The sequence below is a fragment of the Chrysochloris asiatica genome, unplaced genomic scaffold (genome assembly GCF_000296735.1).
Source record: "Chrysochloris asiatica unplaced genomic scaffold, ChrAsi1.0 scaffold00102, whole genome shotgun sequence".
NCBI classification, from domain to species: Eukaryota; Metazoa; Chordata; class Mammalia; order Afrosoricida; family Chrysochloridae; genus Chrysochloris; species Chrysochloris asiatica.
In genome coordinates this window covers 4151281-4177358 of record NW_006408620.1, presented here as the reverse complement: position 1 = coordinate 4177358, position 26078 = coordinate 4151281, and the positions used below count along the sequence as shown (strand labels likewise).

The 26078-nt window shown below is 45.8% G+C and overlaps 1 protein-coding gene across 1 annotated transcript in view; it reads left to right on the top strand.

Moving 5' to 3' along the window:
* Positions 1–427: 427 nt before the first annotated feature.
* SHISA9 (shisa family member 9) overlaps positions 428–26078 on the top strand; it is a 399748-nt gene continuing 374097 nt past the window's right edge. Inside the window, exons 1-2 of the mRNA XM_006867203.1 lie at positions 428–990; positions 12578–12705. Coding sequence (XP_006867265.1) covers positions 428–990; positions 12578–12705 — 691 coding nt within the window. The remainder of the gene's footprint in view (positions 991–12577; positions 12706–26078) is intronic.

The window sequence follows — 26078 nt, the reverse complement described above, 5'->3', positions numbered from 1 at the left end:
GTGTCGCTTCGCTTGCTCGGCGCACTTGGCGAGCTGGAGAGGTGAGAGGCATCCTGCAAGCGGACTCACGGTGGCGAGTCCGGAGCCGCAGCCGAGAAGAGGCGCGGACAAGACAGACTCTCCCAGCTCTCGGGTCCCCGGCTTCCCCTGGGCTGGCCGGACTGGCACCCCGTGTGGCCCTGCGCCTCCTCCCCCGCCCGACCCAGCGCGCTCCTCCCCAGCCGGCCCCTCAGCGCGCGGCGCGCTGGAGGCGAACGCGGGCTGAGCTGAGCGCAGTGGCAGCCGACCCCGTGCGCCCCGCGCCGCTCCCTGCATGTGCCGCCCGCGGCGGCTCGCAGCCCCCCGCAGCAGCTTCGGCGGCGCCTTGAGAGGCAGCTGCAGCGGCTCCAGCGGCGGCCGAGCGGCCGAGCCCGGGCTGGGAGACACGATGCGCCGCGTCCTCCGGCTGCTTCTGGGCTGCTTCCTCACCGAGCTGTGCGCTCGCGTGTGCCGGGCGCAGGAGCGAGCGGGGCACGGGCAGCTGGCGCAACTGGGTGGCGTGCTGGTGTTGGCGGGGAGCAACCGTTCCGGGGCTGCCTCTGGGGAGGCCGGCGAGGGTGCGGGGGTCTCGGACGCACCCCCGACTCGGGCGCCCACGCCAGACTTCTGCCGGGGTTACTTCGATGTCATGGGCCAGTGGGACCCGCCGTTCAACTGCAGCTCGGGCGACTTCATCTTCTGCTGCGGGACTTGTGGCTTCCGGTTCTGCTGCACGTTTAAGAAACGTCGACTGAACCAAAGCACCTGCACCAACTACGACACGCCGCTCTGGCTCAACACCGGCAAGCCCCCGGCGCGCAAGGACGACCCCCTGCACGACCCCACCAAGGACAAGACCAACCTGATCGTGTACATCATATGCGGGGTGGTGGCTGTCATGGTTCTCGTGGGCATCTTCACCAAGCTGGGACTGGAGAAAGCACACCGGCCCCAAAGGGAGCACATGTCCAGGTGGGCCGCCCCCCCCTCCGCCCTTCCCTCCGGACGCCGCTCCCCCGAACCCCGCCTCTAAGCAATTGCACCCCCTCCCCCAGCCACTTCGCTGGGTGCTGTCCCCGGGAAGCCAACTTCGGCCCGGTGCTTGCAGAGGGGGGCGCTGGGCTCTGCGAAAGGTGTGGGTCTCTGCGTGTGTATTAAAGGGGTCTCTGTCCCTGTCACCTGGCTGCCGCCTTCTCTCGCTCAAGGCTGAGGCGGACTTGAGATACACCGTCTGGGAGCCGCTGGCTCCGAAACCTGGGGGTTTGGGGAGGGGGCTCGTGGCACCCCTCCGATACCGGATGCTAGCCTGTAGGTAAATAGAGGCTGGCGAGTCGAAAAAGAAGAGGGGCGTGTTGTGAACCCGCGCGCGCGCGTGTGTTCCGGAGCTATGGAGTGTGTGTGCCGCCTGCAACTCGTACGGCTCGCGAAAATGAGGCGAGGGAGGCGAAGAGGGTGAGAACAAAAGCCTCTTTCTGAGCGGCCGCCTCGTTTTCCCAGAGCTACGAGGGTCGGTGCAGTTCCCCGAAATCGGGACCTCGGGTCCTCTCGTACCCGAAACCCCCTCACCTCTTTCTCCCGCCACCATGTTTCCCTGCCTGGCGGGCGGAGGTGACTGCGCTGCGCCCCTGGCCTGGGGTGGCTGGGACGCCTGGGGCCGGAGCCCCCCTTCCCCGCAGATCCTAACCCCCTTGGTTCCCTGAGTCGTCAACTTTTCCTTTACCTTATTCATTATGCAAGTCCCAGCGCGGGCTCGTCGCAGCAGATGTGAGAAGGCATTTGGGGATTAATGAAGCTATTTGCCTTTTACCTTTTTACCTGGAGTGCGTAAATTGATTTGCACAACCCAGTAACTTTGGGGGCAGAGGATGGCTCCGCGAGGACGCAGCCCTCTCGGGTCCGGGGACAGGCGAGCGGTGGTGCCAAGTCCCGGGCCCGCCGGGTTGAAGGAGCGACAGGCAGCCTGCTCACTGGCTGTCCTCCTTCCGAGGCTGGGTCACGAAGTCGTCTAGTTTGCCCCTTTCCCAGTCCCACACACCCACCCCACACCTCCGCCGGGGACCTGTGCGTGCGCGTGTGTGTGCACGCGCTCCGTGCGCCTGCCTTAAAAAATATCTGAACAAAGAGACCCACCAAAAATAGGCGAAGGAACATCACCACCTCACAAGTAATTATTTTCTATTTATATGCTGAGGGTATCCAGTGAATTTCTTTTTCCTCCCCAGAGGGTAGAGATTTAGGGAAAGAGGTGAGGAAGTTCCTCTCCGTTCGGGTCAATGGGGAGGGGGGTGGATGGATGGTGAGGTCTCCCGGCAAAAGACTCCAAGGGGATTCTAGAAGCCTGACCTACTAAAGCAATAGGCAGTGGCCCCGCCCATCCCTGCAGCCCCGCGGTGCTCTGGGACAGAGCGCCCCCCTCCCCCTCGCCCCCGCCCACCTTTCGCACTCCCCACGGCCCTTTGCAGACCCTCCTGATTCCCGGGGTCTGTGTTAAAGGGAGTGAAAGATGGGGCGCGAGTGTGAGCATCTCCCGGAGACCGACAGGTAGGCAGCTTGCGGATTGGAGTTTTAACTCCTCTGTTGAAATCCCAGCTTAGCCCTTTCCGGAGCAAAACAGTTCTTAAAGGCACCGGGTCAGAGGTAGGGTAAGGGGCTAGTGGATAGGAGCTTCTATGGGAGAAAGCTAGAGAGGTTTCAGGCCTTTTGTGATCCCAGTGCCCTAGAGGACTGGCCCTCCACCTGGAACCCAGCTTCCCTGCTCTGCCCCCCTTGCAGCTCGTGCTGGGGGTAAAAATCACTGTAGCAAAGAGATTTTCAGTCAAATCTCCACTGCAGCTGCTAAGGAATGTCAGCTGGAAGGTGGAGCCTTCGGATACCCAGTCCTGGGGAAGTTGACTCTCAGGACAGGCGTTGTCTGTAAAAATTCCGGAATGAATAGCATCGACTGGAAATGCCTACTCTTGAAGATAGCTGTGGATATTTTTTTTGCTGGAAGATTCTAAGGTGAAGTTTTTAACCCTGACTGCTGCCTAGAATCCCTTGGCAGACTTTAAGCCCCACCTCCCTCTGGATAATTAAATCAGAATGCTAGGGGTGGGGGTGAGGCCTGGGCACCTGTACCTTGAAAAAGTTCCTCAGGTAGTGTTAAATGCTAAGTTAATTCTAAGGTGTCGTCCTTGTTAAACGCTAAATTAATGTTGTCCTTGTGCGCCCTCCAGTCGGGTCAGATTCATAGCCATCTTTAATAGGGTTTCTGAGAGCAGCTGGTGAGTGTGAACTGCTTACCTAGCGGTCATTAGTCCAATGCTTTTCCTACAGTGCCACACCAGTGCTTACACCACTATTTACAAGGAACTAGTGTTTGTTGAGCGCAGTGCTGTGTGCCGGGCACTGTATTACTCTATGGATTGCTTTAGTGTGTGTGTAGTGTGTGTGTGTGTGTGTGTGTGTGTGTGTATTTAGCATTCTTTCATTTAATTCTCTCCACTACCCTATAGGGGAGTCCTGGTGTGGTGTTGTGGGTTAATGCGCTAGACTGCAAAGTCGCTTACACCGCAAGGTCAGCGGTTCAAGCTTACCAGCCACTGCTCCGAAACCTTATACTGGATCACTATGGGTCAGCACTGACTCTACAGCACGTAACAACAACAACAACACTACCCTATAGGAGTCCTGGTGTGGTGCTGTGGGTTAATGCGCTGGACTGCAGAGGTGGCTTGAACCGCAAGGTCAACAGTTCAAACTCACCAGCTGCTCCTTGGAAACCCTGTACAGGGTTGCTATAGGTTGGAACTGACTCGATGGCACTTAACAACAACAACAACACTACCGTATAGGAGTCCTGGTGTGGCACTGTGGGCTAATGCGTTAGACTGCAAAGTCAGTTTGAACCACAAGGTCAGCGGTTCAAACTCACCAGCTGCTCCTTAGACACCCTGTACAGGGTTGCTATGGGTCAGAACCAACTCGTCGGCACTTAACAACTGCAACTACCCTATAAGACAGATGCTATTTTTTATAGACAGGGAAATCTTGGCTTCATTTGGGTGGCTTGTCCAAGGTCACTTCCTTATAAAAGCATGCAGCAACTAGTCTCCTGGTTTCACTGGTGTCTGGAACAGACATTTTCAGATCCTTTGAGCCTCACATTCTGGCTACTTACTAAAATGCAGATTCTTGGGTTTCATGCATGTTGTTATTGTTGCAAAGTACAATGGAGTCGGTTCCAACTCACAGTGACTCTGTACAGGGTTTCCAAGGCTGTAAATCTTTACGGGAGCAGAAAGCCTCATCTTTCTCCCACAGAACAGCTGGTAGTTTTGAACTGCTGACCTTGAGGTTAGCAGCCCGATTCTTAACCACTGCGCTACCAGAGCTCCTTGGGTTTCATGCATAGAGATTCGAAATGTGTCCTGATTCCAGTGGCTGTGATTCCAGTTGGTCTGTGTTTGGAGAAACACTGGTCTTGGGTTTGGGACTATTTTACAGGTAGGAGGATGGATGATTTCATCCCAGAAAGGAGAGAGGCCAACATGAGGATCGAGTCTACTTTGTTTTTGTTACTTGTTTTTTCAGTATGTAACCTTGGAGGGTTTCTTTGGTGCTGGGGCTGCCCCAGTGACCCAACAGAGGACACCCTGTGGGTGCTCCTTGCTCAAGCAGTCAGATCCAGCCTCAACTCTGGCAGCTGATCTGTTAGCTTTGCCTGGTGGTCGCAGGAATGCTCTGGAGGAAGGTTGGTAGGTCAAGTTTGCCATCAGCTGAGATAAATTTGCAGCCACAGCCCCTCTTCATTTGTTTGGTCTGGGGTTTCTAGGGACAGAGAAGATGTTCCTTCTCATGTCTTTCTGTTCCCAGCCTCATAGCATGCTGTATCTGTCTCTTAAACTTTGCCCCAACACCCCAGTGGAGACTAGAGCATTGAATGCTTTTGGAGACACCCATCCCTGGCATCAGCTTGCCTGCTCAGAGCCCTGAGCTCATGGAATGCTCCTTCTGGACTGCTTTACGCACCCACAATTCTGAAGCCTGTTGACCCTGTAGAACCTGCCCCCTAGGGCTTCCCAGGCTGTAAACCTTTATCTTTCATTTTTCCTTGGAGTGTTTGGTGGGTTTGAACTGCTGACTTTGCAGTTAGTGGTCTAACATGTAATCCACTTCATCCCCTCCTGGGATACTTAGGAGGGAGCTAAGGAGATCAACTCTGGGAGGGTGTAGGGGTCCTCGACTATGATGTTACAAGGTCTGTGCAGACCCTCATTCAGAGCATCAGTGGTAACGCTCCGCCATTGTCTTTTGGAAGAAATGTCTGGAAACAGTAGTCAGCACTGGTTCTCAAACCTGCTACTGACTGTAAGTTCTTATTTTCTTGGAAAGTTTCCTTCTTTTCTTTCTTTTATTGTGAGACAATTTAAACACATAAAACCTTGAGGGGAAGAATCTGAGGAAATCTAAATTAACATTCCAGGAGCCCAGTGGCTCTATAGGATAAGCACTGCTCTGCAGGTCAGCTGTTAGAGCCCACCTGCTGCTCTGCATGAGAAAGAGGAGTCTTTCTGCTCCCACAAAGATTATAGCCTTGGAAACCCTCTACAACAGGGGTGGGGAACCTGTTTTCTGCCAAGGGCCATTTGGGTAATTATAACATCCTTTGAGGGTCTTATAAAATTATCAACTTAAAAAATCAGCCTGCTGTGTTTGGATGATTTGGAACTGCAGTTGCCTTGTTAGAGTCAAAGGAAATAAATTTGTGGGCCCTCCTGGTTGGCGCTGTGGGTTAATGTGCCAGACTGCAAAGCTGTTTGAACTTCAAGGTCGGTGGTTCAAGCTCACCAGCCACTCCTTGGAAACCCTATTGTTGTTGTTATGTGGGTTTCCGAGGCTGTAAATCTTTACAGGAGCAGAAAGCCTCATCTTTCTCCTGCGGAACAGCTGGCAGTTTCAAACTGCTGACCTTGCGGTTCACAGCCCGATTCGTAACCACTATGCTACCAGAGCTCCTTTGGGAACCCTTTCAGAACCGACTCATGGCACTTAACAACAACTTACAGCCCATGGGCAGAATGTTTCCCGCCCCTTCTCTACAGGATCACTGAGTTGGAGCCTCCAAGGCACTTAACAATATATCTTTCACTTCCTGGGTGATACAAACATTGAAGTCCTCCACTGCTAGCCAAAAGGTTGGTGGTTAGAACTCACCCAGAGACGCCTCAGAAGACAGACCTGATTATGAGTTTCTGAATGGTCACAGTCTTGAAAACCCAATGGAGCAGTTCTACTGCGCATACATGGGGTGGTCCTGAGTCAGAATCAACACAACAACCACTGTTTACTGAGTACTTACTATATGCACTGTTTATCGAGTATTTACTGTATGCACTTGGAAGAAAGACCTGCCAATCTTCTGAAAGTCATCTATTGGAAAATCTACAGAGCAGAGTGCTCCTCTGGTACACATGGTTGTTAGGAGTCCGAAAAATTCCATAGCAACCAATAACAACATGCCTTTCATTTGGTTCAGAGTTTCTTGACTCTGTAGTGTTGACATTGGGACCAGGTGAGTCTTGGTGTGGCGCTGTGGGTTAATGCACTGGACTGCAAAGTCGGTTTGAACTTCAAGGTCCGGGGTTCAAGCTCACCAGCCGCTTCTTGGAAACTCTATACAGGGTCGCTATGGGTCGGAAGCGACCCGACAGCACTTAACAACAAACAATGACAATTCTGTGATGTGGGGACTGTCCTGAGCACTGTTGGATATTAGGAAACCTCCCAAGCCTCTTCCTGCTAGATGCATTAGCGCCCCTTCATTTGTCATAAATAAAATGACCTTTTGTTATTATTTTTAAGTGCTGTCAAGTCGGTTCTGATTCACAGAAATCCTGTGTAGGGTTTCTGAGGAGCAGCTGGTGAGTTTGAACCGCTCACCTTGAGGGTCAAACTGACCTTGCCATGCAGTGCTTATCCTATGGCAACCAGAACTCCAGGCATTGCCAAATGTCCCGTGGGGGTCAGAATCATCTCAGGTTAAGAACCAGTAATCTAGATTTAGCAGTAATTAGTATTTGGTCATATTTGTGTCCTTTTTCCTATGTACTCTCTCTCTTTCCATATATCCATATAGTTAACTTTTCTTTCTTTTTTTGGAGGAACTCTAGTGGCACAGTGGTTAAAGAACTCAACTGCTAACCATATGGTTGGTGGATTGCTCTTCAGGAAAAAGATGTAGTGATCTGCTTCCATAAAGATTTATAGCCTTGGAAATCCTATGGGGCAGTTAGTTCTCCCCTGTATTATAGGATCACTGTGAGTGGCAAGTGACTAATTGCCAATATATATATTTTAAGCATTTCAAAATCAGTTGCAGCCATGACCCCTAATTTCTTCAGGATGGATCTGTACATAACACAACTCCATTATCACACCCAAGAAAATGAGCCAGTATTTCATAGCATCATCAAAATAGACATTAAAAATTTCCCACTCGTACCAAAATGTCTTTTATAACCTGCTTTTCCCCAATCATGATTCAATCAAGGTTCGTTGCATTTGACGATTAACTCTCTTTATTCTTTACTGGGGACGGTGGTTTCAAACCAACGTAGAATTCATTGCGAGCATGTAAAAACTAGGAGACTTCACACGGATATACAGATTTCAGATTTCACTTGAAAATTCAGTAGTTCTCGCAACAATGGACTTTCCTTTAAACTGTACGAACAAATTCTCACCCTCCATTTCTGAGTTGCCCTTTCTCCATTAATGTAAGTAAACTCACTGGCCCCTAAGGTTCCTATGTGTTCTTTCCATTGTTGTTGCCAACAATCTTGTAGTTATGGTTAACTGTCGGCAAGTCAGTTCCAATTCATAGCAACCCTGTCTAGGGTTTCCAAGGAGCAGCCGGTGGGTTTGAACTGCTGACCTTGAGGTTCAAACCGACCTTGTGGTCCAGTGCTTATCCTCCAGCACCACACCAGGACTGCAATAGAGATGGTGCTATGCCCTAGTGTGGTGCTGTGGGTTAATGCGCTGGACTGCAAAGTTGGTTTGAACCACAAGGTCGGCCGTTCAAGCTTACCAGGTGCTCCTCGGAAACCCTATGCAGGGTCACTATAGGTTGTACTGACTCAGTGGCACTTAACAACAATGCTCAAGGTATTCCTTACTGATTGAACTATTGTTTGGAGTCCTGGTGTGGCGCTGTAGGATAAGCACTGGACTGCAAGGTTGGTTTGAATTACAGGGTCGGTTTGAACTGTGAGGTCAGCAGTTCAAACCCACGAGATGCTCCTTGGAAACCCTATACAGGGTTGCTAGAGGCTGGAACCAACTCCATGGCACTTAACGACAATTGTTTGGTTTAAAGAAGGATTCAGGGGTGTTTCTGGTTTAAGGATTAAGGTATTTTTGGTGTTCTCTGAGGGCAAGGAGACCTGGTGGCACTGTAGGAGAAGCACAGGACTGCTAAATCTCAAAGTTCGCAGTTCAAACCCACTAGCTGCTCCATGGGAGAATGATGAAGCTGTCTATTTACTTAAAAGATTTATCCCCTCAGAAACCCTATAAAGGTTCACTGTGAGTCAAAATTGGCTTGATGGAAGTGGGTTTTTGAGTTTTTATCTGAAGGCAGTGATTTGAAGGGTTTATCCTGCCTCCATTGATCCAGAAAGTCTGGATTCCATGAGAATGTGAAATTCTGTTTGGTATTCACCCCTCCCTCCTTTTGATCAGGATGCTTGTTGGCCAAGTCATAACCTCTCTGGACTACACTGGACTCTTCTTGTTAAGTGCCATCGGGTTGGTTCCGACTCACAGCAACCCTATATAGGGTTTCCAACAAGCACCTGGTGGGCTTGAACCTCTAACCTTGTGGTTAGCAGTCCAGTGCTTATCCTACAATGCCACACCAGAACATTTGAATCTTAGCTGGAGGGAATGGCAAACTCAGTATCGGTGGGAAAGCTCATACATACATGGTAACATTTAACCTACTGTAAATTGCTGGCTTAGCCATTTTACCATAAACTGGTATGTGAGGGCTGATGGACTCTCACGCCCTTTCCCTGCCCCATGAGGTGGGCTCAGTCCGACACTTCCAGAGGTACCGATAGCTTTCTGAAGGGCTGAACAGCTAGCTGTCTGGAAAGTGGAGGACTCAGCGTTCAAGCCCAGACAGTCTGAGAACCAAGCATGGGGTCTCGACCACTGTACTGCCCTGCCTTTGAACTCAAACATGCAGGACTCCCTGTTCATTCCGTTCCCTCAGACATGCTGGTACCCTGAAAATCATCATGTATGCATAGGGTCGGGAATGGGGGCAGTTCAAGGAGCCATCTTAAGATCAAGACCAGAATGCATTCTGCATCTGTGCCTGCCTGACCTCTTGGTGGGGACACTGGAGCTAAATGACCTTGGGGACCAGAACGTGTTTGAAGCTCTCTAAGCTTGAATCTAGTAGGGAACATATGTCATTATTGTACCAACCTTCAAACAGAATCAGAAATCCAAGTGGCAAATTAGATAGCACAGCATCCTAATGTTTTCCAACCACGCTTCAGAAGAGCTGAAGTCCCTTACAAAGAATTGTCATCCAGTGCCGAGTGTCCCTCCATCCCTGGTTTTCTCTCTCTTCTTCCACATTTCATGACTTGGACCAGCTTCCCTAGCTCCAGAAATTGACCCAGACATCCACTGTTGGCCACGGAAAAAGCTCCAAGTTATTTTTATTGGCAGGAGTTTTGTTTTTCTTGGGACCTTGACTCCTTGCCTTTTGAAAATCAACTTTCCCGAGGTCTGATTTTCACAATCAAGCCTACACATCTATCAGTGAAGGACCTTTAACATTATCTATATGTAACAATATCTCCAGAAAGTTACCTCTCTGGCTTGTCCTTGCAAGCTAGAAAAATAAATCATGCTTCTTGTGCCAGATGACATGCTCTGGAACACCTTCAAAGTAGGAATATGGTTTGGGGGTGGGGTAGGGATGCCAAGGGCTTTGATTCAAGACCCTAGGACTCTTGGTTCAGTTCTGAAATCTTGGAGTCTTCCTATTCATTTTGAGTCCATGGGTGGTATACATGGTTAATGTGCTTAGCTGCTAACACAGAGGTTGGTGCTTTTAATTTTAAGCCCACTCAGGTGCATTGGGAGAAAGGTCCTGGCAGATGAAGCAATCTGCTCCCATAAAGATTTAGGTCTGGGAATCCTAAAGGAGCTGTTCTCCTCTGACATACGTGGGCTCACTGTGAGTGGTTTGGGTGTGGTTTAAGAATTTTTGTGGTGCTGCAAGATGAAGCACCGCTTGGTTGGTTTGAATCACAAGGTCAGGGGTTCAAGCTCACTAACTGCTCCTTGGAAACCCTATATGCACAGGATTGCTGTGAGTTGGATCCGACTTGACTCGACTGCGCTTAACACCACCACTCTTATCTGAGAGAGTGATTCTCTGTTTTCTTTTTGCTCCTCAAATACGCCAAGCTCACCCACCCCTGCTGTGTTTGCTCTAATGCTTTTCCATCAGGCCTTGCATAACTGGCCCCTTGTCATTCAGGGTTTTACCTTGGTCATTTGAGTATTACTTCCTCCCAGAAGCCCTCCCTGACCACCCAGACTTAGCTGCTTCCCTCACCCACGAAATAATTTTATTTGCTCCATTTCACATCACATTCAACGGAGTCATTGACTTTGGATTTTTTCGTCTCCTTCCGCTACAGTTTACAATAAGTAGTGCAGGGCTATCACCTAAGCTCCACTGTGCTGTCATAGTTGACTCTGACTCCAAGGGACTCTGTACGACAGAGTAAAACTGTGTCCCTTAGGGTTTCCAAGGCTGCAAATCTTTACAGAAGTAGACAACTCATCTTGATGCAGGAGAGCAACTGGTGAGTTTTGAACCATCAAACTTTCAGTTAGCAGCTCACGACTTAGCCCACTATGCTACCAGAGCTCATTGTTGTTGTTGTTAAGTGCTGTCAAGTTGGTTCTGACTCATACCAACACTGTATAAGGTTCCCTAGGAGTGGCTGGTGGGTTTGAACCACAGACCTTGCTTGCTGTTCAAGCTGAGTTTGCGGTCCAGTGCATTGTCATGCAGCACCTTTGTTGAGTAATTTATGTCTAAACAAGCAAATGATGTTGTATTGGTGAGGCCATATTTGGTGGGATTGCCCCTCGGTTTACATCTCATTTGGTAAGTTACTTTGGCATTCTCTGCGCACTTCCTGATTTGTAAAAACCTAACCTGGGGACTCAGCTGTGGTCCACAGTCTATGGATTGACATTGGGAAAGGAGTTATGAGATATGAACAGGATGGTAAGTGGAACAGGTGTGTAGCATAGTCAGTACCCTGGGGTCCTGAAGTTGCCCACCTGCCCCAGATATTAGGAAGGGAAGCCAGGAGGGGACAGCGGGTGGTTTACATCAGACCCTCAGCTGCAGCAAACTTGTTACAAAGGTACAAGACAGTGAGCCTGAACTCTCAACCAAGTCCCTGTACTGCTGTTTCCACTGCTGTGTGACCTTGAGCAGGTTCATTCACCTGTCAGAGCCTTCCTTTACTCCTTGTGATTTGCAAAGAGCTCAAACCCTCAGAAGGCATTTCTATGCTTGCTTCTTGAGTGAAGGTCATTTAAAGTGATGAACATAGTGCCCAGCTCATGGGGTCTTCAGTGCGTGTTGCCATGGTTGGGATGTGTGGGTTCTAGTGTTAGGGACAGGCAGAGGGAGGGGAGCTCATCTAAGGGGCTTCTCCCCATGCAGATGTGCTGTGGGCACATGACCTGTATTTGTTATTTAATCCTCTCAACAACTCTATGGTGTAGATGATACTGGCAATACAGGGCTGTTATAAGATGCATGTGGACCGTGCTGTGTGAAGTCACATGTAATCTTTACTTGTAGTGAACGGGTTATTGTTGTTGTTAAGTGCCGTCAAGTCAGTTCTGACTCATAGCCACCCTGTATAGGGTTTCTGAGACTGTAAATATTTGTGTGAGTAGAAGGCCTCATCTTTCTCCTGAGGAGCAGCTGGTGGACTTGAACCATCTATCTTGTGGTTCACAGTCCAGTGCTTACCATACAGAGCTACCACATTCTCCCTAGCAGTGGTTACACTTTTTAATGTCTTTTTCTCCACCCACCCCTAGCTAGTGTGACAGCTCCATGGTTTAAGGGAACTTGTATATTGTTCACAAGCACAACTCTAGGGTGCGTGTTGTTGTTGTTGTTGTTGTTAGACACCGTCTATTCTGACTCATAGTGAACTCATGTCTGTAGATTTTGGGAAGCAGGCCTTGCTGTCCAGGTGCTTTTGGGTGGGTTTGAACCACCACCCTACTGGCTAATTGTCCAGTGCTTAACCATTTGTGTCACCCAGGGACTAAGGCTTTCAGTGACTGTTTTTTTTTAAAGTAGATTGCCAGGCATTTCTTCCACTGCACCTCTGAGTGGGCTCAAACCTCCAACCTTCTGGTTCACACCCCCCGAGTGCATTAACCATGTGCACCACCCAGGGACCCCAGGGTTCACAGTAGGTGCCGCTGACTGTGATTTTTCTTCTTTCAGGGCCCTTGCAGATGTCATGCGGCCCCAGGGCCACTGCAACCCTGACCTCATGGAAAGAGACCTTAATATTGTTGTCCACGTCCAACATTATGACAACATGGATGCGAGGACCCCCGTAAATAACCTGCGTAAGTAGAGCCGTGAAACCCGTTTTCAGTTCTGCATGGTGGCCCCTGTCACGGCCACTCCTCCAGATTGTGTGGCGTGTGATTGGATTTCTCGAGAGCTTCTCCCTTGTTGATTGGTGAGACGTCTTGTTTCAGTTCTACTAGACGAAGCTGAGTTTGGTATCATCATATTTCTCCCTGGTTGGTTTCTCTATGAACTAGTGGTTCATTTGATTGGGTTCTTCTTTGGGATACTAAATAGACCATTGGGTTGTTTTCTTCTGGTTTATTAGTCTATTAACAAGTGACCTTCTTGGTTGTTTCAGCTGGTTGTATACTTTGCTAATCATTGCATCACTTGGTAGGTTCTTCTGTCAACCAGGGATCCATTTTGCTAGCTCATCTTGACTGAGTCATCTATTAACCATTGGCTCCTTTGCCTGTCTGCCTTCTGAGGTAGACCAGATACATCATTTAGGTCTTTTACTGCTGTAGGATCCAAGTGACAGAAGAATGAGATGACATTTTCATAAAACTGGACTTTCTTAAAAATTATCTACGCATTTTCTTTTTCTGTGTGTGTGTGGGTACGTAGGGTATTGAGTTGTGGTCATGTTGATTTGGGAATATATGTGTGTGAGCCAACAGTAGTACATTTGGGGCCATGATTCTGCGAGGCGAAAAGCAAAATTGTTTTTGTGATTGCATTTAATTCTTCTTCAGCATACTGGGGGATCTTGGTCTGCTCCCCCCAATTTTTCTTTCCTTTCAAAGGTCTGCATACAGAACTCATATGTTATGGAGCGCTGACTCATTGGCTAATGGGAATGGAGGAAAAAACAAGACTGTTTAGTTTTTGACAATAGTGTACTACTGTGGTTATTCCTAGCAATTATGTTTTCAAGTAACCCCCACATTAAAGTAATGTGGGGGGTTTGGTTTAAAATAACAAAAGCCAGACAATGCAAAGGATGCGTTTAGTTGTGGCTGGAGGCTCTTAGAAACTGAAAACAGTTCTGGCACTGTACATTTTACTGTCTGGGTCGCTTCTGCTGAAACCCCACTAAGAGATGCATTGGGGTTTATTTGCTGAATCATAGTTTTGGGGTGTTTGATTGCAGAGTTTTATGCTCAAAGGGTAGGGGAATACATTCATAGCGTTTGACACGGTTGGGGTGAGTTTTCTGATTCTGCGTGCTGGTGGATTCTTCTTGGGCTATGGAGGTGGTTGCAGTGTGTTAGCAAAGCCAATGTTTACGTGGCTTGAAAAATGGGCCACCAAATAGAATGTCTTCGGCTTCATTACATTCAATAATGTGACATTATTTATTTATGAACTGGATCATAAAGTGATATGAGAAATGGCCACCTTTTAGAGCAAAATACACCAGAAATATGGGAAGTTTTATGATCAAATCCCACAGCCCTGAAAGAGGTGGTAAATTGTACCAATGCTGACAGAGCAATTGGTATATTCAATTCTGGTTTTGATGGAAATGAACCTATTTTCTTTCAGACCCTTTCGCACTGGGAAATAAGTTAAATTTGGAGGTGAGTTTCAAACGTGAGTAAATGAATGTGATCATGAGGTAAAAAAAAAAGCCCAAGTGGTATTGAGTCCTTGTCTGTAAATGGGCATGATTTGAAGTTTCCATCTTGAGGATGCTTTTGAATCCACACTCAAATGGAAGAACGAACTCATTGGAGTAACTTAAGTTTCATCATCCCATGAGGCAAAAGGGTGCTGAGTGCTAATGAATCTTACTTAAATAAGGGATTTGTGTTTCACCTTGTTCTGAGAAAAAGAGACTGCCCAGAGACGGCTGTTGAGACACTGAGTAATTTAGATGTCTTTTGTGATGGGTTTACGGCTTTATTTATGATTCTGGCTTTTAGTCTCTATTTATGCCTCAGCAATCGGTGATATTTTTACTCCAAGAAAAGTGTATTGTGGGAGCTTAGTGGGTAGGTTTAAACTACAGGAATGAATGTCAAAAAAAGCGACGGGAGAATACTGGATATGATGCTATGAATATGGCAGGATTTTACAAGAATCTCAGCAAGTCCCTATTTCACATCATGTGCCCAGGTTGACCCAATTCTCTGCTAGAATTCTTGGGAATTTCTGAAAAATAAAGCTTAATGATTCCATGGCACATAACCACCACCCAGCACCACCATATTTGTAGAAGTGTGTAGCCTTTTATAGATTTATATTCATATGTTTAATTGACTAAGCAAAGTTATACTAACATTAATAATTTTTGTGTGTGTGTGTGCGTGTGTGTGTATGTGTGTAGTGGCATCTTTATCCTTTATAAAGTTGTAGGAGCTCTTTACATAGTATTATTGTTAAGTGCCAATGAGTTGGTTCCGACTCATAGCGACCCTGTATAGAGTGTGGTTCAAACTGACTTTGCAGTCCAGTGCTTGTCCTATAGCACCACACCAGACTCCTTAAATATTATAGACACAGACAAACATTTGTGTGTTCAGAAGGATGAATGGTTTGGGGATTCATTGACAGAATCGCATTAAATGACTGTTTTTATCAGTTTGAGGACTAAGGTGCACCTGACCCAAGCCATGGTATTTTCAGTTGCCTCATATGCATAAGAAAGTTGAACAGTGAATAAGGAAAACTGCCAAAGAATAGATGCATTTGAATTATGGTGTTGGCAAAAATGTTGAAAGTACCATGGACTGCCAGAAGAACAAACAAATCTGTGCTGGAAGAAATACAGCCAGGTTGCGCCTTAGAAGAAGCTAGAATGGCAAGGCTTCATTGCTCGTATTTTGGAGATGTTATCAGGAGGGACCAGTCCCTGGAGAAGAACATCATGCTTGGTAAAATGGAGGGTCAGCGAAGCAGAGAAAGTCCCTCCAACGAGATGGATTCACACAGAGGCAGCAACAGTGGGCTCAAACTTAATAATTGTGAGGATGGCTCAAGACTGGGCCGTGTTTTGTTCTATTGTGCATTGGGTTACTATGAGTCTAAACTTGAGTCAACAGCACCCAGTAACAACAGCAAGGGGTTTAAGAAGCCAGTCAGACCGGAGTTCAGTCTAATTATTGGAAAGTTAGACCTTGGAGTCAGAATGAGAGTATACCTATTGAATATGAAACCTTTTTCTAGGCATTATAGGAGCTACAAAGATGTGTCATTACTGAAAATAAAATAAAATAAAATAAAATGGACAAGAAAGATGCATCTATTTGTTATATACCAACAACGGGACCATCACTCACCCCACTTTCAAGAGGTTAGTTCACTAAATATCCAAGTTGCCAGATTTGACTGGAAATTCAGTAGCCCCAGCTTTAATGTCATTTTCATATCTGTTCAAGGACACAGACACACTTCCATTATTTTAAAAAAGAAGAAGAGTCACCATCTATTCCTCCCTCGTCTCCTTCTGCCTAGTAACACTAGGTCGCTGTCTGATCTTCGTGCTAAGCTTTGGTGAAATGGTACAAGATTCTCAGCCAGCACTGTGGACACTTGCTGAAGTGGACAAGAAGGGCCTGCATGAGGTAGACAGGGAGGAGAGAAGAGCCGTGTGGGCACATTACTTTGATCATTTTCCTGTGGTTGATTTTCCCCACGACAGGATGTGACAGTTTTTGTTTGTTTGTTTTTTAAGATGAATTTAGTTGCTGTTCTTCGTGTTCTTTCCAGTCATTCAGTGATATTGCCTAAAAATATTTAGTCTAATAATCTAAAGGACCTCGACCTCTTTGATGAACATAGTGATTTTCTATAAAAGCCCCTCCTCTGGCTTCTGTGTAATTACAGCTTGCTTTTGAAGACACTTTGTCTCCCCAGCCTCCCTTACCCCTTTAAGGACTACAGAGTAAATGTCGGTTCCCTTTGATATTGCTGGGTGCGTGGAGCTGGTTCCAAGTCACAGCAACCTCATATGATAGAGGTGAATGGCCCATAGACATTTCTTGGCTATAATCTTGACAAAAAGCAGATCTCCAGGTATTTTCTCCTGCAGAGCCTCTGGGCGGGATTGAACACCCCACCTTTCAGACAGCAACCAGGTACTTAAGCACTACACCAATAGGATTCCTTTATGTTTCCTAGAGGATCTCTGGTGATGCAGTGGGTTAGGCATTGCATGGCTAACAATAAGGTCAGTGGTTCAAACCCATCAGCTGCTCCATAGAAGAAAGATGAGGCTATCAGTTCCCATTAAGATTTACAGCCTCAGAAACTCTAAAGCTTCACCGTCTGGGCAGCCCCATGTAGGGTTTATCTGAGCTGGAATTGACTCGATGGCAGTGACTTAGTTTTTTTTGTTGTTTGTTTGTTTATTCTTCCTAAAAGATGTGAAATGTGTGTTATGATTGCGGCTGTTCTCCGGAACAATGTTCTCGACAAACCTTTTTTTTTCTTTTTTTCAAGTTAAAACTTTCGTTTTGGGGTCGTGTTATATTTTTGGAAAAGTAGCAAAGATTGGACTTAGTATTATTATATTGCCCTCACCTGCCTTTCCCCAGCCTTACCGTCTTACGTTCTTTGTTGAAACGAAGGAACCATCATTATTATTAATTATTAAAGTCTCTCTTTTTAGACACTCCAGGCCTTGTGTGAATTTCACTACTTATTCATTTTTCTTTTACTTAATTTTTGTTGTTTTTTGGGAAATAGACAAGCACTGATTCAACAATTTCTACTTGGACATTTCAGTGACGTTGGTAACACCAGATTTCTTAACTCTTGTCCCTTTTCTGTTCCAGGGTCCCATCCAGGGTATATCATATCCTCAGCACAGCACACGTGTGAGAGTTGAATTTTGCTTGTGATGTGTTGTGTTTCCACCATGAGTTACCCTCTGTCGTATTGACTCCAACTTGTCGCAGCCCCACATCACACAGTAGGGTTTTAAATGGTTGCTTTTTTTGCGGGGGGGGGGATGTTTAAGGAGATTGCCACATTTTTCTTCCAAGGTTCCTCTTCATGGTCTTAAACCTCCAAGCTTTCAGTTAGCAACTGAGCACATTAATGGTTTGCGTCACCCAGGGATCCCACACTATAGTATGCTGTTGTTGTTGTGTGCCGTTGAGTCAGTTTGGACTCACAGCAACACTGTATAGGGTTTCTGAGGAGCGGCTCGTGGGTTTGAACTGCTGACCTTGAGTTTAGCAATCCAGTGCACCATACCAGGACGCCACGTAATACAATATAGCAATGTGGTAAATACTTAAAAACAATTTAAAATAAGTCAACAGTAATCACAAAGCCTTATTGCCAGGATACGAAAAGTGTCTCTAAAAAAAATTGACATCAAATTATTTACCAGGTCACTGATGGGTTGCGTCTCCTTGCTGTCCTGACTAAGCTCTCCTATATACTCTGGGGGGCAGTGTTCCACACAAACACACAACTCGTCTTGGGAAGGGGTTTTAGGGTTACACAATTTATTATATGGAGTCCTGGGGTGGCACTGTGGGATAAAGCACTGGCGGCAAGGTCAGTATGAACTGCAAAGTCGGTGGTTCAAGTTCACCAGCTGCTCTTTGGTAACCCTATACAGGGTCGCTGTGAGTTGGAACAAATTGAACCACCACCACAACGTTTATTATGCGTACAACTGGAACAAGTAGGATCCCATCCAAAACTGGGTTGAAATGCTGACATGCGGCCTCAGGACGTAGAATCCGTTGGCATGAAGGGGGATCCTGTTGACCACTGTGCTTTTTCAATGCACTTTCTACATGGGATCCGATTGACAAGAATGACTGGAAATGTTCCACAGGAAGCTCAGAGGCAGTGAATTTATGTGAAGGGGGAAGCAAGGATCAGTTCTGATTGGAAGGTGGGTGTGTTTGCAGAATTTGAAGACTACAGTCCATGGGGAAATGGCTGAACTGGCGTATTGTTTTGCAGTGTTCTGGTGCGGTGCTGTGGGATAATGCACTGGACCTCAAGGTGGGTTTGAACCATAGGGTTGGCAGTTCCAAATTCAGCTTGGAAACTCTAGACAGGGTTGTTAGGATTCAGAACCAACTCAATGGCACTTACCACCACCACCACCACCAACAATAATTATCAACAATGGAGTCCTGATGTGGTGCTGTAGGATAAGCGCTTGACTGCAAAGTTGGTTTGGACTGCAAGGTTGGTGGTTCAAACTCTCCATCCACTACTTGGAAACCCTATATAGGATTTGCTGTAAGTTGGAACTGACTTGACAGCAGCTCACAACAGCAGCAACAGAAATTCTCCATAGTGGAGTCCTGGTATGTCTCCATAGGTTAAACAGTTGACCTCAAAGTCAGTTTGAACTGCAAGGTCGGAGGTTCTTTTAGGAAACCCTCTGTAGGGTTGCTATGAGTCGGAACCGACTTGACAGCACTTAACAAAACCAAAGCAACAACAATTCTCAACCACAGTAAAAAAAAAAGGAAAAAAGTAAGAGCAGTCTCCTATTCCAGCCTCAACCACTCCCAGTCCCCTAGGATATGGAATACCCCTAATAAATTCCTGTGTAGATTTTCTAAGGAACCGTCTGAGAAACTTCCATTCTGAAGAGACTTCGCTGTTGTTTTGTTGTGAATTGCCTTCGAGTCGGTTCTGACTCACAGAGACCCTGTTTAGGCTTTCCTAAGCTATAAATCTTTCAGGAGCAGAAAGCCTCATCTTTCTTCTGTAGAGTACCTGGGGGACTTGAACCGCCTACCTTGTGGTCTGCAGTCTAGTGCTTATCACTCCCTGAACAATTCCTAGCTAGGGCTAAGTCCATCCATTTCGGTTCATATTTACCAAGGGCACCAAGGATGCCTTACATTTGACTTTGAGATAGTCTAGTAGGAATAGTCCCCTTTTTTTTTTAAATATACCTTAGTCAGGGCAGGTGAAAAGATAAGTCTACATACAAGAGCACACATCACAGTAAAAATTAAATCGGGTTGTGTGCATAGTACAGTGAAGCCAGAGAGCTAGAACTTCATGGGTCTGCATTGTTTTTCCAGGTCTCCCAAGTTTTCTGCCTTTGTAAAAGTGCAGTTTTACCGCTTTTCCTGTCATTCTCTATTAGTGGAAAATACTTGAATTTTCCTTCAGGCCTTTGCAGGCTTACTGATGTATTAATAGTAACAAATACAGTCAGTATTCTAAGCCCTTTAGATGCCTCAACGTATTTAATCGTGAAACTTTAGTAGGTGAATACCGTTATTTTCTCTGTTGTTAGGATGGGGAAACTGAGGTTTAGGCAGGATGAATGACTTGTCCAAAATCATACAGCTAATAAATGGTGGGAAGAAAACAAACCTTCTGGTCGTTTCCAACTCATAGCAGCCCAAGTAGATGGAGTAGAATTGCTCCTTAGAGTTTCTAAGACTGTAAATAAATTTTTAGGAATAACATCAGCGTTATCTTCCTCCCGCAGAGCTACTGATGGGTTTGAACCACCAACCTTATTATTAGCAGCCTCATGTTTAAATAAGTACTGAAGCTGAGACTTCAGCGGAACCAGTCAGGCCCCAGGGGAGCATGGGATCTGTAAGATAAACACAGGATTTCAAACCACACAAAGTCAATGGTTCAAGCTGCTCCATGGGAGAAAGATGAGGCTTTCTGCTCCCACAAAGATTGAAAGAAGTCTCAGAAACAGACTCAATAGCACTTAACAACCACAACAACAACAGGGCACAGAGTCTGAGCTCTGAACCCTCACACTGCATTCATTCCCTCGCTGTGTGGGGCCGCCTGTTGGCAGAGTAGTTGGTTATCCGTAAGATTTTTTTAGAATGGTCGGGTATAACAAGGGAACTGGAGATCAGCTGACCAACTGGTACCTTAAGACACGTAGTGGGACCCATGAGCAGCACCCTTGAGATTTTGAGTTTGGGGAGAGCTTGCTTAGTCCCAACTGCTAGCTGTTATGTGACGTCATAGCTACCAACACTCTTGTTCCTACAAAACCTAAATGTGTCCATAAATGTTCCATCTGATGACCTAGGACTATAATGTCTTTTGTTGTTGGTGTTAACTGCCTTCCAGTCAGTTCTGACTCATAGTGACCTTGCATAGGGTTTCCGAGGAATGGCTAGTGAGTTTGAATTACAGACCTTTTTGTTCAAACTGACCTGTGATCCAGTGTTTATCCTACAATGTCACACCAGGATTCCTGCCTATTGTTCTGTTGCAAGGTGTTCCTTGGATGTAGGTTTTGGTACATCGTGTCATTAGTGATACACATACTACATCAAATGTTGCAGTACGTATCTGTGTGTTTATATGTGGTGGTGGTGGTGGTGTGCCATGGAGTCAGTTCTGACTCACAGTGACCCTGTATAGGGTTTCCGAGATTTACATACATACTACATCAAATGTAGCAGTACGTATCTGTGTGTTTATATGTGGTTGTGGTGGTGGTGTGCCATGGAGTCAGTTCTGACTCATAGCGACTCTGTATAGGGTTTCCGAGATTTACATACATACTACATCAAATGTAGCAGTACGTATCTGTGTGTTTATATGTGGTTGTGGTGGTGGTGTGCCATGGAGTCCGTTCTGACGCATAGCGACTCTGTATAGGGTTTCCGAGGCTGTAAATCTTTACGGGAGTAGAAAGCCTCATCTTTCTCCAGCGGAACCCCTGGTAGTTTTGAACTGCTGACCTTGAGATTAGCAGCCCGACTTATAACCACTATGCTACCAGAGTTCCTTGTATGTTTATATATATATATACACACACAGTGTTATTTACAGTGTTTCCATCCTCCAAAGACAAAGATCAGATTTACAGCTGCTATTAATAAAAGACAATAATAATGAACACAAAACAAAAAATTATGTCAGCACTGACTTATGAAAGGACTCCTTCGTAAGTCGGGGACGTATCTGACTAACCATGAATGTTACTTGTTATTATTGCTATCTGTGGGTTGGGTAAATATGGGGTGCCCAAGTAGCTTATTCACCAGGGAAGAGATCATGAGACACATCAGCTTGAATTCAGTTTGCAGTTGTTGTCACGGTGAAAATGTTTGCACTCTGTGTGCCAGTTGATAACACAATTTGGGAGTGTGTGAGTTACTACTGATGTTTTAATGCAAATGAAATTTAAGGGGTTGTCAATTTCTTCCCAAGGAAATAGTTCCAACGGAGCAGCTGGCCAGCTCTTCGCCATTTGTTCCTGTCTTCTGTTTTCTTCTATCCCCATTCGAAACACACACACTTTTGTTCTGTTAGAAAGATTGATTTCATATTTGAATGACACCAGCAGACAAGGTTAGTAGGAATCTGTGGGGCTCCAAATGTTTCTTGTGTTTCACCCCAAAAATGAGATTGTGTGTGTGTGTGTGCATGTGCATGCAAGTCACTAAGAAACAAAGGTCTTAAAAGAAAAAAAAAATTACTTTCTGCAAGTCATCTGGGCCCTTTTCAAAAATTGCTACTAATGCTGGCCACATGGCGTTGCCTAATTAGATTTGCATTGCCTTTCCAAGAGCTTCTAGCCAGCTGTAGGACTATTTGTAAAGAAAGCTTAAATGGTCCACACAGTGTCTGGTTTAGTTTAAAAGATGCCAAGTTCTTTACTACCATGCCAGCGAAAGTCGATCCTTGGACATGGTTCTTTTGGGAGAACATTTTTCTTTCTGTGTTTGGATTCAGTGATTCAACACATAGCGTAGTGGTTACGAATTGGGCTGCTAACCTCAAGGTCAGCAGTTCAAAACTACCAGCTGTTCCGTGGGTGAAAGATGAGGCGTTCTGCTCCTGTAAAGATTTATAGCCTCGGAAACCCTGTACAGGATTGCTATGAGTCAGAACCGACTCCACGGCACATAACCACCACCACCACTATGTGACTGACAATGTTGATCCAACAACAGGAAAGATCAAGCAGAAGAATCAAGTTTGTTCTGCACCTTCCACATGCGTGCGTTTTACTTCCTGAAACATCTCTAGGAAAGGGCTGAAGTGCGTTTTGCACTTGGATGCTATAGATGGTAGCAGGGGGGCGCTCCGTATGATAAGCACTGGATTTGGAAGCACAAGGTCTGCAGTTCGAGTCTTACAGCCAGTGTGAAGGAGAACGATGAGGCTTTCTGCTCCCAGGAAGATTTAAAACCTTGGAAACCCTATATAGGGTCTCTTTGAGTCAGAACCAACTTGACAGAACTTAACAGCAACAACATTATACATGAGAAAATGAAAAACATTTATTTTCACTTCCATCTTTAATGTAATGTTAACTATGTAGTCATATATGGACTATCTGCAGTATAATGAAATGGGTCATCATGAACTCAGCAACACATTTAAGAACCCAGACTTGATCAATACTGTTAGGTCCATCTCTGTGCTGGTCCCCTTTCCCATCTGTCCGCTTCTTTCCCAGGGTAAAAAATTTCTCTATTTTATGTTGGTTATCCTTAAGAATTTTTTTTAACATAATATACGCCCTGACTAAAGCATGAGCTGGTGGTCTGGAAGAAATGCACAAGGTCAGCGGTTTGAGGCCACCAGCCGCTCTGAAGGAGACCTATGAGACCTTTTGCTCCTGTAAATATGTGTTGTTGTTGTTGTTAAGTGCCGTCAAATCGATTCGGACCCATAGTGACCTTTGACCTTGTATAGGGTTTCTGACAGCCTTGGAAACCCCATGCAAGGTTGCTATGAGTAGGAACCTACTTTGACTGTGCTTAACAACAGTAACAATAGTATGAGTTGCTAAAAATATGTACCATTTTGAGTTCCATTTTAAAAAATATGCACTTGTTGTTGAGAATCTATGCCGCAAATGTATAGCAATCCAGCTGTTTCTGCTTGCACACTTGAGTGACATTGGTGGTGTCCTATGAGATATGTAACCATTTCTGAACATTTATCCGAACGAGATCATCCTTGAATGTAGGTAGCATTCGGAGACTTGGTTCTTCTTTGCTCCGCATTAGAATTTGTTTCTAAGATTTAAATATGTTGCTTCATGCAACTCTAGTCGATTTGTTTTGCAGCTCAGAGAGTTGAAGTGACCTGCCCAAGGCTACAGAGACATTCATTAAGGAATGCAGACCCCGGGTATACTCCCTCCCATTACTGCTTAGCTTTCAGTTTGTTGTTTCCGCTATGAGCTTCCTTGTACCTTTCCTCAGGGCGCACGGCATGTAATGCACCAGATTTCACCTCTTTTTTCTTCTCCTTATTTATTCCCTCCCTGGTGTGGTACTGTAGGATCAACACTGGACTGCTAACCACAAGGTTGTTGGTTCAAATCCATCAGCTGCTCCTTGGAAATCCCATAGTGGGTCACTGTGGGTCGGAACAGACTCCACACACTTAGTAACAACAACAAAGGCTTTTAGCCAATTGTCTATTTCCCTGTCACTTATGTTTCCATTAGGTTAACATTCAACAGACATTTATTAAAATTTGTCCGTGTGTCAGATCCATCACACGTCTTTCAATATTTTGTCCCGTGGTGGCTTGCGTGTTGCTATGAGGTTGGAGCTATGCCACCGGCATCTCAAATACCAGCAGTTTACAAGGTTCCAGCAGAACTTCCAGGTAAAGACAGACTAAGTAGAAAGACCTGTCAATTTATATTTGAAGATTAGTCAATGACTGCCCTGTGGATCGCCACAGGGCGATATTGTTTGCCTCGCTGGTTTGTACATATCATCTGGAAGGATCAATCAATAGAGGGGACATAGTGTTTGGTGAAGTGCAGAGCAGTGAGGTGCAGGAGACCCTCACTGAGATGGATTGGTACAACATCTGTAACTATGGGTCAGTGGAAAAGAGGAGGAAGACCCCCAACGAGATGGATTGGCACAGTGGCAGCAGCAGTGGGCTCAGACCATGAACAATGATTGTGAGGAGGACGCAGGACTGGGCAGTGCTTTGTTCTATTGTACATGAGGATGGTGTGAGTCAGCGCCTGTACTATATCTACCTGTCTGTTCATCTTTCCTTCCATTCATCCCTGTAGACAATCGCTTACCCTGTGTAGAAAAATCCATCATCATCCCTCTTGAATTGGGCACCATTTTATTTCCCTCACAGCCCACTTTACAATCTAAATGTGTCTTGTTTCTTTTATATCTTCCTCTCCCAAGTTCCAGCCCCATGAGACCAAGGACCTTGCCATCTTATTCCCCATTGTCTGCGCATCACCGTGCACACACCAGTGCGGGGTGCTTAGTTGTTGTCATCAGGTGCTGTAGAGTCGATTCGGACTCATAGCAATCCTATGCACAACAGAATGAAACACTGCCCGGTCCTGTGCCAACCTCACAATCGTGCTACCCTTGAGCCCATTGATGCTGCCACTGTGCCAATCCATCTCATTGGGGGTCTTCCTCTTTTTCTGTGACCCTCCACTTTACCTAGCATGATGTCCTTCTGAAGTACGAGAAATGAATTCTGGCCATGCTGACTTTTAAGGAACATTCTGGCTGTACATTTCCAACATAGATTATTTTGTTTTTCTGACAGTTTGTGGGACTTCCAATATTCTTCTCCCAAACCATAACTCAAATGCATCAATCCTTCTATGGTCTTCCTTAATATAGTAGGTGGTTCATCAAAAAAAATTCTTTTTGAATAAATGAATAGTGTCCAAATACTATAGTGGGGTCACATTTTCTTGAGGAATTGCTGTTACTTTTTCTATGTGCATTCATTGGGGCTGTCTTTCTTTTTTAAAAAGTCATTAATTTAATTTAATTTATTTATTTGAGACTTTCTTTCTTAAGGGCTAAACCTTCAGTGTCGTTATCAGAATTCAGCACCTGTCAGATTACATACCAAGAGACATATGCCTAAATGCTCATGAATACATACTCCAACATGAACTGGCCATTAGGAAACATCACACAAAGGGAGTGTTTTCAAAGCCCATCCAGCATCTCAGTCACAAAGGAGGGATTTAAAAAACAAACAAACCATCTCCCCATTCTCTCCAAATCCATTCTTTCTGACTTCTTTATATCATAGCTTTGTAATGGCCCCATCCACGCCAAGCCTCATTTCATTAGGTAAACTAAGGAGGGAGTTGACTGTGTTTAATATTTATGAAATAACTATGTTGTGTTGATATGAATAATTTAAGACGTTAACTCTGGTGATGCAGAATAACCTTACTAATCCCTTGCTTTGCCGTTGTTGTTACGTGCTGTCGAGTCAGTTCTGACTTCTAGCGACCCTATATTCGGGTCCCTAAGGAGCTCTTGAAATCTTTCAAGAAAGTGAGGTGGTACAGGATGCACTCACTCATCTCTGCCAAGAAATTTGGAAGAAAACGATTTGGCTGACTGATTGGAAGAGATCCATATTTAGTGCCCATTCCAAAGAGAGGTGACCCAACGGAATGTGGAAATCATCGGACAATCTCTTTGGTATCCCATGTGAGTAAAGTTTTACTAAAGGTAAT